Below are 13,887 nucleotides of genomic sequence, written 5' to 3' on the forward strand. Positions count from 1 at the left end.
GGGTGTGTTCACACTTGTAGTGTGGTTCGCTTGGTTTGTTAGCGTGCACAGTGGCATTTTAACACAGAAACTAAAGGCATAAGGATATGTTCACAACCTAATGGTCGGCTTTTATTGCGTATATTTCTTACCGAACATCCTTAATGCTGTGTGCTGGGCTAAATGCACATATTATACTCCATCACGTCTACTGCGGTCTCAAAATTCTGGCCAGTTGATCATACCGAGAATATCCAAATCAACTGCAGGCGGTCGATCGTTTTCCTATTTAGCACCTAAACTCTGGAACAGTCTTCCTAACATTGTTCGGGAAGCAGACACACTCTGTCAGTTTAAATCTAGACTAAAAACACATCTCTTTACTGTGGCATACACATAAAACACTTTTTCAATGAAATGATTGTTAGGCTGCATTAACTAGGTCAGCCGGAACCGGGAACACTTCCCATAACACCTGATGTACTCGTTACATCATCAGAAGAATGGCATCTACGCTAATGTTAGTCTCTCTGTTTTATCCCGAGGTTTACTGCAGTCAGCTGGATCCGGGCCGTATCCAGATCAGATGGTGGACCTGCGCCCAGAGAAGACCAACACAGGACCCCGAAGTGTCTGGGAGACCGTGATTAGACTCCCCCTGAAACTGCCTCATCGACACGGCATCTCAATAAACCCGTCTCCTGCGTGTTGCCTCCGATCATTCGAATATTGCACTTTAATAATTATTTAATCAACATCATCCTCAATAAACCCGTCTCCAGCATGTTGCCCCCGGTCCCTCGAATATTCTGATCTATTATGACCTCCGAGCTGTAAAACTGCCAGAATAATAATAATAATACGCTGTTTGTTAATTGGCCAGAGGAGAACTGGCACCCCGACTGAGCCTGGTTTCTCCCAAGGTTTATTTTTCTCCATTAGGTCACCTAATGGGGTTCTGGTTTCCTTGCCACTGTTGCCTCTGGCTTGGCGTGCTCAGTTGGGGACACTAAATTTTTCAACTAAACATCGAAATACATCTAAATAATAAACTAAATTAACCATTTAAACTAAATTACTGATCAAATTATTGATCTAAAGCCCACACTGTCACTGTATGATACTTGAAATTTTTCCAGAATGGCTATACAGCTGAATAAAATTATGCTGCATTATTTTCCTGTTTAACACTGTAAAGCTGCTTTGAAACAATCTACATTGTTAAAAGCGCTATATAAATAAAGTTGACTTGACTTGACTGACTCGTATGTGCGCGTAGCCTACATATGGCGGTATTTTGCTGAGAATCCATGAAGAGCTTATAAAATGTGTAAGGGAGTCAAAACAATGGCAGGAATTCCTTGGTCACACACAGGAATTCCTTGGTTCTGAAGCCTGAACCGAACTGTGATGGGCAACATCGCAACGATGATGAGAAAAAAACATGCTAGAGCATTTTGCCCTTTTAAGGGTCGCAATTCTGTGACATCATGTCCTGTTTTTGGTTCGTTTACATGTCTTTGATCTGTGTTGCTTTCATACTTCATTCAGAGTTTGTTTGGAAGCAGACAAGGTTCGGGTGGCAGCGTTCACACTTATTCAAATGAACTGCACTAACAGAGCAATCGCACCAGGGTTCGTTTTTATTGAACCAAACATGCCAATATGGTTTCAATTCCCACTGCGTAATACAAACGCGTCAGTCGATGCCTTGGTAACGCAAGAGTAAATAGTGACCACGTTATGGAGGATGATCAGATATTTCTTTTAATTGTATTATTAAATTTATTTAATTTGCTCATAGAGCATGTTTGGCCTGCTACAGAGAAATTGGCAGCCAGGTAACATACAAGTGACCAATCCTGAGTAGCGACATCACTACCAGCACAGTTCAGCATGGTTGCCCAAATGTGCTGAGAATTCCGGGTTGAGAACAGTTTGTAATCGTGCCGTGTCAAACCAGTGGAAATATAACTGGAACTGTTCCTTACAGTTCTTAGTAAGGAACTTAGTTACTTAGTAACTAAGTAAGTTACTTAGTAAGTAACTGTTTGGCCCAAACGGTTGAAAAGCATATTTTGTCTACTCACAACTTGCTCGCTCTCCATTGCTACGATGGTCGTCCACTTCCATCTTTTGCGTCACGCTGGTCTTCTCCCACATTTTCTGGATCTCAGACATGCAAAGCTTGGGATTGAAGCGAAAGAAGAGTTTTCCATCTTTAATGGTCAGATTGTGCTGACTCCAGTCCCACAAGTACTGCAGGTTCTGGTTGTCCACTGCATAAAATGCGTAGATCCTATAGTAAGGGAAAAAAACACACACAAAACGAAATAACAAAGTATTAAATACTTAAATGTATTATTTCTAATGCAAGTATAATGTAAGCAAAGAAAGGAATGAGAATTATCGGATCTGGTTATACATGTGACGAATGTGATATGTGTGAAAACAACAACTGAAGCGCATGCACAGATTGTATTTCATTAAAGCACACACGGAGATCCGGGCTCAGAAAAGGGTTAGGATGACTTCTACAGCTGCACCCGACTGAGTCGCACTGTACTCCTCAGGAACGTGGAGAATGCCTGCGCCGCTTACAAGCATTCCACAAGATGAAACTCAACCCCAGTGAGATCACAACAGAAGAGTTCCCACAGCCTCCCTCAGACATCCTCCATAAAATCATGCGAGGGAAAAATGAGTCAGATAGCAAATACTGATTTATATATACTTGATACTTAATCAGGAGGTTAAATGTATACTTCTTTTTATATATGTACATTAGCTGAATCTCAACTTAGCTTTATAACTCTGAGCTGTACATTCCATTAGAGCAGACATATTATTACTTTCACTCGTTCCTATGGAAACCCTTGAAGACACTGCTACAATCAGAGAGTTGTGAAGGACACAAGAGTGTTGACACAGAGTGTTACAAGAAATATTCATGCACTTTTTGTTTCAGATATGAGACTATGTTGCAACGTGACTACCATGCTGGTGCAGAAGCCAAGTTTTGGAACATAATAGATGGGCTTGACATTGACTTTTTGCTCACCACCCACTGTGGCTAGTGGTTTTCCAAAGTTACTAGCCACTCAGCATTTTCACTGGCCAGAATTTTGACCGATACTACAGGGAAAACTGCCATATACATTTATTTATATATATATAATATTTATATTATATAAAATATCTGCTGCCAAATTATGAGAATGTTAATATATATATTAATCTCATAATTTGGCAGCAGATATTTTAGGCTGCTGTCACTTTAAGATCTGACGCACGGATCCATTATACGGTTACACATGCATTTTCTTTCTCAACTTTTTATTTTCATTTAAAACAGAACTGAATGTTTCCGTAAATACCCACCTGCATTTTATTTGACTGTTTAAGCGCAATAAGCAGTGGAAAAGGCGGCAGCTTTATATGCGCCCATTCTGTGTGTGAGCAAAAAATCTGCGGGAACGTGTAAAACTAAGCGCAATACACGCAATCCCACCGCGAAATTCAAGCCCCACACAAACAACAATATTCATCCAAAAAAATCTCTATTTTTCACAACACTACATTGCACTTATTTTATATGCCTTTTTAAAAGACTACAATTGAAAAATTTATATATTATATATAAAATTCAACCCGCCAAAGTGGCTAGTAGGAGTGACTGCCTTACACGCCACTGCTGAAATACACCCGCATTTGGTGATCTTGATAGTCCTAAGCAGGCCAATAAATAACTGGTGTTCAGTGAGACAGCACCTAGTATATTTACAGCATCTGTTTTGCAGGCTAGCACTGTTCTGGACACAATCAATCATCAACATGTCATGACAATGGTTATGTGTTTTAAAGTCTTACTGATCAGTGAGCTCTTCTCCATTAATGTATCGCAAACTTTTGAGAAAGGACAGAGAGCCCAGAGTGTGAGAGTGTTTGATCTTGACATATCCCGTGACTGTCTGGATCAGGCCCATGAAACTCTCCAGCTCTGATGCAATGTTATCTGGGGAAAAAATAGAGAGAGAGAGAGAGAGTCCGTGTGAGAGGGGGGACAGACAGACAGACAGAGAGAAAGAGATATGACACTGGAGCAACACAAACCAAATCCCAAAGGACACAAAGTGTCTGCACTAACTCATCACTTCATCAGTGCGAATGATACATGGGTGGCAGCCAGAGTCCTGCACGCAGGCGGGTGAACCGCTAACATTTAACGTAATGGGTGGAATAATATGCACGTTGTCATTTGCGGTTGTGGGTGCGGGTCGGAAATTAATAGGTACAGGCGGATGCTGGTCCAATAGCCAAGACTATTTTGAATTAATTCGATACCGAGCTGCTTTCAAACGGTCCCGTGCTTATTTGTGTTCACGCTCTGTATTCTGAAGACCGTGAAAGGTTTCTAATTACAACACAATTTGCAGCGCTGAGCATTGTAGCCAATTACGCTGCAATTGAGGTGATTGACATCGTCAGTCATTAAGGGAGCGCTATTTGCTCGCTTTCTGTATATAATCTATTCGCATTTTGAATAAAAGTTAAAATTTTTTTATACGGCCATGTATACACTGGTTACAACCGTATTTAAATGCAGAATGAATTTGCTAAAATAGCCTATCCCCGATATTTCAAATCAATAAAGTAAAGGCTCATATTTTTTCTTTGAATTTATGGATATCTCTAAGCGTCTGTATAGCCTATGGTGTTATTTATGCACATTTGTTCAAAATAGCCTGTATGGGTTATGTTTACATGATGTAGGCAAAAGTTTTGTATTGCTTACACAACGGATGCACAGTCTCATCTTTTTTTTCTTTTAACTATCAACATGTTGGGCTGCATGTTTATTTTTCTTAAATGCATCAACTAAGAATGCCTGATGTTGGTTTGACTGCTTATGTTACTTGAGAAAATAAATATTTTTTGTCTACCTGATAGCAGATTCTAGACTTGGTAAAGCCAGCCTGATCTGCCGGCGATTTGATTTCGCCCTGCAGCTCAGTCTGGAAACTTGTACATTAATTTCTACTGCTGCTGTTACACTTTTGTGGGAACGAATCACAGACTGGCTTATCCACTTATGGCGGGTTTAACACGATGACGGATAGAGAAGCGATGGGTCGTTGCCCGTTGATCACGCCTCTTGTGGTCTGATTGGTTGAAGGACAATCCAATTGCGTACAGTCATTTGAATTATGCTCGTTTATCACACCTCTTGTGCAGTAGAAAATACATAGCAGACTCCCCAGACCACTGTTCAATCTTAAATTGAGCTTGGTCTGGTGATAGCCAGACAAAGCAGATTCTAATTTGTGAATGTAAATAAATTATTGCTGCTGTAAGTTTAGTGTAAAATTAGTATGTTACCAAAAAAATATTGTTCCAAAGCACTGTTAAAAAAACCTATATTTTAAGTTAACATGAACTTTGACAGCCCTAGAATACTTCATGCAAAACCTTTTTCTTTTCTCTTAATTCTCAATGTTAGTTTTTCAAAACTCCAAAAATATATGTGCCAATGACAAAATTTCACGGTCCTAATTTTTTATATATTTTTTTAATCACCAAAAAAGGGATGTTTTGGGTGAAAACCCAATTAAAAGTTGTATATTAATCAACATCGCAACAAAAAAATACTTTAAAAAAATTCTAATATGTGACTAATTTTCATTATATTCCCATGCTGGAAAAGGAAATAACAATTGTAATATTCTCTGATAATTCCAGGTTCCGTGGGAACATTTATATCATTAGTGTCATTCTTCTAAAAATGAAAAACTCTGCCCTTATCACCAGGGATTGTGGGAGAAGAGGGTGAGAGCGAGGGTACTTACTGCCCCGCCGGATGTTGATGTGCAGGTTGCCTTTGATGACCGTGCAGCCCTGCAGGGACTGAGCAGCATCCACTGAGTCGATTGTTTTAGTTTCGCAGACCTTATCGCACAGTCCGTCACACGCATTACAAAACATACTGCAGATGGGAGAGAGAGGGAGAGTAAGTGTCAAGGACAGGTCCCAGCCACACACACAGACTCCAAACAGGCAAATGCCAGTAAACCATGACAGGATTATTGTGTCTCACCAAAACATGAAGTATATTTAAGGCTTGTTTTTGACAAACACAAGGTCACTTCTTTATGAGGCTTTATGCGCTTAACAGAGTCCTCGCTTGAACCCTGAGTTTTATGTGAAAGGAGGATCATTAAATCAGCAGTGAGGTACAACCAGGTCTGGTCAATATAAAGGCAAAACAGACTCACCACCTAAAAAGTTACATGGAAAAGTAAATGAAGTGTTTTTTTCTGTTAATATTTTACTTGAAAAGTGCAGGTGTGTAAGTAAAGTCCAAGGTGTGGTAATTACAATCTCCCATTACCCAGTTTAAACACATATTTCCCTTGACTTTTTTCCTCAAGAGACGGTTCCAGAGGTACATACTACCTGAAAGTGAACAGGCCTGGTTTTTGAATGTTGAAGATCATTAATCTAAACCTTCAAATCAGCACATACATCTTAATGGCAGAATAAATAGCAGCTTTTCAGATGTTCATATGGTGAATAAGACAGATGTGGAAAGTGTATACAGGTTTGGCATGGAGTTAATAATGGAACCTGAACCTACAGGCAGGGCTGATGTTTAGGACAAATTCTGTGGTAAGAGTTCCCATTTAAACATTATGGATTTATAAATGAAAGTTCAAGAGGAACATTTAATCTAATCTCTCCAATCACATTGCTAATGTGATCATAATGTGCAGTAAGCCGATCATTATCGCAAAATAAACCCTTGACGGCAGTCATTACGCAAAAACATTTTACCACAGAATGCTGTGATCAACCAATCAGAATTATTCCAGGGGGCCATGTCATGTTATTTGGAACCATTCAAATGACTCACTTAATCATTTGGAGCAGTTACTGAATTAACATCTGACTCACTCACTGAACCACAAGTCACTTGTGACTCGAAAAGAACCAAACAACTGTTACTGTGTAATTTGTTACCGTTTTATTTTATTTTAAAACGTTCAGTGTACCTTTTGGTCATTTGATAAAGAGAAATGAGAAATGGTTTGATTTTTGAATAGCCTAAATCATAAATACAGCCCTGTTGTAGACTGCGACAGATGTTTCTAGTCCACTGTTTGTTTCGGAGAATGTAGCGGCCCTGCGTGTTTTTCCTTCACGTTCAATGTAGGCTAGTCCTTCAGTGAATTTTAAGTTTTATTTTCAACCTCTTTTCATCGGCTACAATCGCCTACATAGGCGAAATTTGTTTGACATTTCTAATCGTAAACAATGCCATGTTGAAGCCTGCAGTAATGTTTTTCATGGATGTTATGGCAGTACACTCTGCTTATTGTTTTTCGAGAATGTTGCACTCATGTTTGTCATTGGGCAAGAAACTTCCCGCCAATAAATCATCAGAAATATTACTGACTTGTGTATCTCAAGCGCCCTCTTTACGTTCGTCCTAATGCCTGTTAGTTGTCCGTGGATTGGCCTATATTTGGCGTTGAAAATGGAAATGTCTTTAGACACGAAAAATCCGATTTTACAATTGATTCAATGAACACTTATGTCTCAAAAAAATCAAAAAGGATTTTTTTCACAAAAGTGACAGCCGTAATGTTCACATTGCATGTTCAGTCAGGCAAAAAAAAAAACCCCGGTCTAAGCAAACAGATGCCTACAGGGGTAACACACTGATACAACAAAACCCAACAAACAGGTTTGTTGGTGTTTGTCTGTGCAGTGTGAATTGGCCTTTAAACAAAACAAAAAAAAGGTTTCTTATTTCTCTTTATTTCATCAACAAATGTACACAAACTTTTGTCATTTTCTTTAGTTTTTGTTTTTTAAATTCTATTTTTATTTATTTTATTTTTATAAGTTTCATCTAATATTTATATTTTATTTCAGCTTTATTTAAATGATTGGTTTTATAATATATATATTTTGTAATAGTTTTAGTTTAATACTGCAAAAGCATAAAGAAACACTGGTGACACTAGCGTCTAATGAGACAACCCTACATCCAGCTCTTGCGACGTACCTCTGAGTCTCATTTCGGGTGAATCCGGGCGGGCAATCTGGCATACACTCTCCGTTGTGGATGACGAAGTCGACCTCACTGGGTAGGTGAACACGGGCACACATGTCCATGGTGATGCAGCGCCAGCCTTCAAACTTGTAGGTGCCCGGTGGGCAGGCCTCAACGCAGCGGTCCTCGTGAAAGTAATGCTGGCAGGCGGCACATGCCTTATCATCGTCTGGTTCAGAGCAGCTGCCCAGGCACTGGGGGTGACAGCACTTGCCTGCATCCGTGCACGCCCTCTTCTCACACTTCTTTGGACACACTGGAAAAGAAAAGCATAAATATAGAGAAAAATGTCAGTTGCTGTTACGAACAAGAAGAGCGAGTTTAGAGGTTCTTCTGAGGCTTAAACGTTGAGTTAGAAAACAAATATAAGTTCAGCGACCATTTATGCTCCTGCGTGTGTTTTATTCATCTCTGTATGTGTTTCCGTGTGTGTTCTGGAGTAAGAGGGGAGCTAGCATTAGAAGTAGTTGACTGTAAAATAAAAATGGCTGAGATCGGCTATGAAACGGGGCATAGAGGAGGAGGAAGCCCAGTGTGAAGTCAGGATGCAGGGTGTTTGTGCAGGCCCTGGCGTTGCTGTGTGCCAGCCTTGTTAGTAGGGTTGGGCATCGAGAACCGGTTCCAACTTGGAACCGTTTAAAAAATAACGATGCCATTGGAATCGTTTAGAAATTTTGTTTTCGATTCCGATCATCGGTTCCAAACGCGCAAGTTTTCGGAAGTGCTTGCCACGCCCGTTTGTTCTGTTGCAGCCATGGAGCACGGCAATCGGCGCTCAAAAGTGTGGCTTTATTTCACTTAAAAAAAAAAAAAGCCTGGGTCGGCACAGTGCAACACATATGACAAACTTATTTCGTGCACGGGAGGATGCACTACAAATATGTGGTGTATAAATTAACGAGTGTAGCGTGTTTAAAATGCTGCGCAGGTCTGTCCTCCTAGGGCAACCCTGCGCTAACCAACGTTACTAAAGGGATAGTTCACCCTGAAATGAAAATAAAGCCTTCTTTTACTTACCCTGATGTTGTCCCAGTGCCCTATGTCCTATGACATTTAAAATACTGTTCCTGCACGCGCTCCTTCCTATTATGGAATGGCAGTGAATGGCGATCAGCTAAAACATTACAAAAAATAAACAAATGTATCCCGCAACGATACAGGGAGACGCGCGCCATATGGAAAGTGTTCAGGGGGCACACTATAGGTTTTGCGAGAAAGAAACCGTATTATTCAGTAAAAACACTGAGCTCAGCCGTTATTCTGAGCGCGCTCCTCTGTGTACACTATGAGCCGTCAGCAGCCGCCGGCGCTCATGCCTACTATAATAACTCGCACTCGTCATTGCACCCAGGATAAGCACACACACACACGCACCATTTGGAGAAATCAAGCTCAATAGAAAAAAACGCGATTCTCGTCTTTTCTATAACGTATATGATAAGAAATAATACTAATAATATAACCTCCTTAAGTGAATATTGTGTACCGGTTGTCATGACAATATTGCACGAGGCTACTGCGGCTTGGAGTGCGCACACACATGAACACGCGCATTTGAACAACAGCTGGGTGAGTAAAAGATGGCTTTATTTTCATTTCAGGGTGAACTAACATTATCCCACCTCGTCATAATCAGGTAGTGTAATAACAAAGCCCTTGACCAAATTGCGAATTGTGGTGAACAACAACGTTACTGAAATTATTTTTCCCCCTTGTAGATTTAAATGTAGCTATACGCAAATTGCCCACGCTAGTAGCAGTCCTAATATGACTGCTGTTAATGCTATTGCTAAACCGGGACTCATGTGAAACTCCATTCACCTTTGCAGCAAAGCAAGTGAAAATGCCAGCGGAGAAAGTCCCAAAACTAAAACTCATTATTGAATCAAAATACAATTTTCCTCTGTGAAATGAGCCTGTGAGATGTTGTGACTCCACCCCTCAAAGAATCGGAATCGAGAATCGAAAAGAACCGGAATCGAAACTAAGAATCGGAATCGGAATCAGAATCGTTCAAATCAAAACGATGCCCAACCCTACTTGTTAGTAAACTCCAGCTCTGGATTCACTACAGCTAAATATTATTACTGTTAGATACTGTTGAGGGAATTTAGAGGGTAGGGAGGAGGGGGATAGGAAGAGTGGAGCGAGAAATTAAGCCAAAAAGTCTAGCTAGCAGATGGACCACAGTTTGGACTATTAGCTTGGGAAGCATCTAGTGAGGCCGGGCCCAATGAGAAGCCACGGTCCATCTGTGGTGGGCTTTAACTGAGCTGGAATGTGTCATGATGAGAAACACCAGCTAACAGTTATACAACAGTCCTTAGATTTGATTGGCGATGCAGCGTTCCAAGAGTGCTGATACAGTCCGACGGCACTAGGACTTTTCAGTGTTTGTATCGCTCTGCTCGCCTGTGTAGACTGTCAGGTTATGCATTAGTGTGTTGGAGGATTTTCCTATGACTCGTTACGCCAGTAGGTGGCGATAAGTAGCAAGTTTCTTTTTAAGCCAGTCCCTGAATACTTCATTCAAATGATTTGTTCAAAGACACTGATTCATTCAGGAATAAAATAACAGATTGGCTGCGTTTTACTCCACTTTTAGACATACGCTCGCAAAGTTCCCTAAGCACTTGCCCTCAGGGGAATCCCAGCTGCCATTTTGAAGTGTGTTCAACTTCGTCAAGTGGGCGAGGGAAGGTTATTTGGACAGACCCTCAACCCCTCGATTTTGACTGAGGGAGGGAGTCTACTCAATACACTTCAAGCAGATCCATGGACCACAATACAACATGATTGTGACGTCACAGGTAGCGCTTAATTTACCCCCACCCCACTCAACTCTAGTGTATGGAGTTATTTTGACATTTAACCGCGTAATACTTGTAGCCACAAGATGACTAGTTTTGGTTTATTGTATTGTTAAGTGTAATTTTTACATTTAAAAAATTTGTATCGTTTGTGTAAATTTTTTGTATATTTTCTCCAACAGCCCTAGTATACATACAGGCCTATAGAATGGTGCCTAAAACAAATTCATAAAGAAAAAAAAACTGAAAATAATAAATCGGCTCCATTGCGGATTCCAGTGATCAAGGGCTTAGAGCGTTCATTTAAACACATTGCAAGGGTTCCGCCAGTACTGGGCACTCGAGCAACTTAAGCAATGAAATACATCCAAGTGAACGAGACGGAGGGAAGTTAGCGAGGGAAGGGCATAAAAGAAACGCAAGTCATAGAATCACTCACTCACTGATTCATTGAAGAACAAAAATTACGTTTGTTAATTAAGTCTCTATGAGTGAGTTAGTGAATCATTCAGGAATGAAATGTAACATGTATTGTTTGGAGATGCAGAACTTTGTTTTGAACTAATATGGTGAACAAAAATAGAAAATTTACTAAAATGTAAATGTACTTGTGACTGACAGCATAATAATTCTTTCCACAGAAATAACACATGCAACACACAGCAAACCATTATGCCTGGGAAAGTAAAACAAGACTGATTGATTGACATTCAGAGGTATTGTACATGGCATAAACAATTTTTTTTTGAAATCCTTGTATTTTTGACTAAAATTTAGTCTTAACATGTTCTTTGTCCTTTCAAAAATGGCCTTTGAACTGTCGTTTCATACAAACAAACGGGTCTGTTTGGAGGCTCTCTGTAATCAGTTCTTGACAAACAAATCAGTTCCATTGTGGAAAGGTTACTGACATCATGATGTAACCCCAAATGCTCCATATGCCTACTTCCTTGAGAGAGCAGCTTCTGTTAAAAGCGTGAGAAAGTCACTTTTATGCAGTGCAAATGTAAAAGAAAAAAAAAATAGGAGCGTGGTTTAAATTAAGTTTTCAACAACAAGCCATATTGTACACACTTGTTTGCGAAGGAGAGTCAAGGGATCCCAGCACACTGTTGACATATGTGGGATCAATAAGCATTCCAAAGGAATCACTTGCGTTGAGTGAGCAATGGGAGACAGTCGATAATATAAGACAGAGTGTGAGAGGGTGGGAAAAGCATAAGAGGAGAGCTGATAGTGACTCTGATCAACAGTCAAGTAACAATTGCAACAGTGTTGTGGATAGTTGCTAGGTGGTTGCTAGGACATTGCTAAGGTGTTCTGGGTTGCTCACTGGCCAAAATCAAAAGAGCCCAAAGTCTTTATTTTATTCAAATGGTACATGTTTAGCACGTTATATTGTTCTGCCAGGTAAAAATCATCCAAAATAGTCTGGTTGTGTTGAAAAGTAATTACACACCTCTTGAAAACAATGTTAGGTACTTATACCGGAAAACTCAGGACAAGTAAAAAAAGGAGATATTTTATCAATATTGCATTTAATAATACAAAAAAAATATATCTTTAAATTTTTCAAAAAAATTATTGGAATCAGTAGTAGAAATTGTTCAGAAAAAATATAAAATTCTCATTTTAGAAAAAAACTACAGGTAACAACATGGTTTTGACACAATTACAACGTTCATGGTAACATTTAAAACCATAAAAATCACAGTGAAAATTATTTAAACAACTTAACAGCTCACATAATACAAGTTTCGACAAAAAGTTTATAAGAAAAATGATAAATCTCATAATTTAGCCATTTGTTTAAGAAAAGGGATGAGTCAAAATTATAAATGATTATAAATTGTATTTAATTATATTAATAATTTAATTCTATATATTTTTTTACAATGGTCTGACCAAACACAGCAGATGGGCTGAATGAAAATTCACAAAAATTCAGGTGCTGCTTATGGAAAAGCAGAAATACAGTGGTTACCCCTGCACACAAAGCAGCACTGCACCTTTTAGGCATTACATGGAGGCAAGATGCAAAGAAAATGCCATTAAACATCAGACAGTCAGTCAGTTCCCTTCAGAGGTACATTCATATTCACAACCTTTTTACAAAAAAACCCCGTGCTCACTTCATGAAATGGGAACTCTAATCCAGGAACCTGACAGCGGGTCTAGGAAAAGCATATGTGCAGATACCCTTGAAAGGTCTGACTGGGTGGGTTGCCGCCCGAGGTGGGACTCCGAGCACTAGCTGGGCAGCCAGCGGCATCAGCTCAACATGAGGAGGCAACTAAGCCGCATGGCACAAGCACTTCTGGTCGCCCGGCAACAGACTCCTGGCACTCCGCCTAGCAGGCTCAGAGGGCACAGCCAAAGAAACGTCTACATGGGATTTTCCCCTTTTATTATTAAAAGGGTTTTTTTTCTGCATGATCTCACGTCATGCAGTATGACATTACAGGGGAATCATAACAGTTTTGTTTATTTGTGAAATGAATACGGCTCATGATGACACATATTTAGTTGGTATGAGCAGGATTTCAGAGGATGGAGCTTACACATCCTCTCAAATCATCAACGTCCTAGTCCTACCGGCTGGCCTACGTCCAGGCTCATGACAAGAGCGGGTGGGTCAAGAGGAGAGTCACGACGCAGGCACCTGTCGCCTACTCTGGAAGAAATCCACCACTGCATTTTCTCCTCGAGGTACAGCTATGGCACAAAACTGCCAGTAAAGTTGCAGCCACATTAGCGACATTTTGGTGAAATTTAACGGACAAAAAAGGTCCATTGTCTATTTTCAACAGTAAAGCAATGCATGAAGCACAGCTCACATAGAAGTCACTGCTCTATTGGTCAACGCTGTGAATTTGCGTGACCAACTTGTTGTAAAATCTGCGTGGGCAAAAACGTAGCCCTTATGCGAAATTACAGATTGCATTGATTCCTATTAAAATTGACGAAAATCTGTGTCCCCTC

General features: G+C 40.0%; 1 protein-coding gene across 2 annotated transcripts in view; it reads right to left on the reverse strand.

Annotated features, from left to right (window-relative positions):
* igf1ra (insulin-like growth factor 1a receptor) overlaps positions 1-13,887 on the reverse strand; it is a 119,650-nt gene that overhangs the window by 18,268 nt on the left and 87,495 nt on the right. For both annotated transcript variants that reach the window (XM_079825357.1, XM_079825356.1), the window contains exons 3-6: positions 8,048-8,351; positions 5,826-5,962; positions 3,850-3,994; positions 2,070-2,278 (exon numbers count right to left, since the gene is read on the reverse strand). In XM_079825357.1, the coding sequence (XP_079681483.1) occupies positions 2,070-2,278; positions 3,850-3,994; positions 5,826-5,962; positions 8,048-8,351 (795 nt within the window). The remainder of the gene's footprint in view (positions 1-2,069; positions 2,279-3,849; positions 3,995-5,825; positions 5,963-8,047; positions 8,352-13,887) is intronic.

Source organism: Gobio gobio, assembly GCF_949357685.1.
Source record: "Gobio gobio genome assembly, chromosome: 9".
Classification (NCBI taxonomy): Eukaryota; Metazoa; Chordata; class Actinopteri; order Cypriniformes; family Gobionidae; genus Gobio; species Gobio gobio.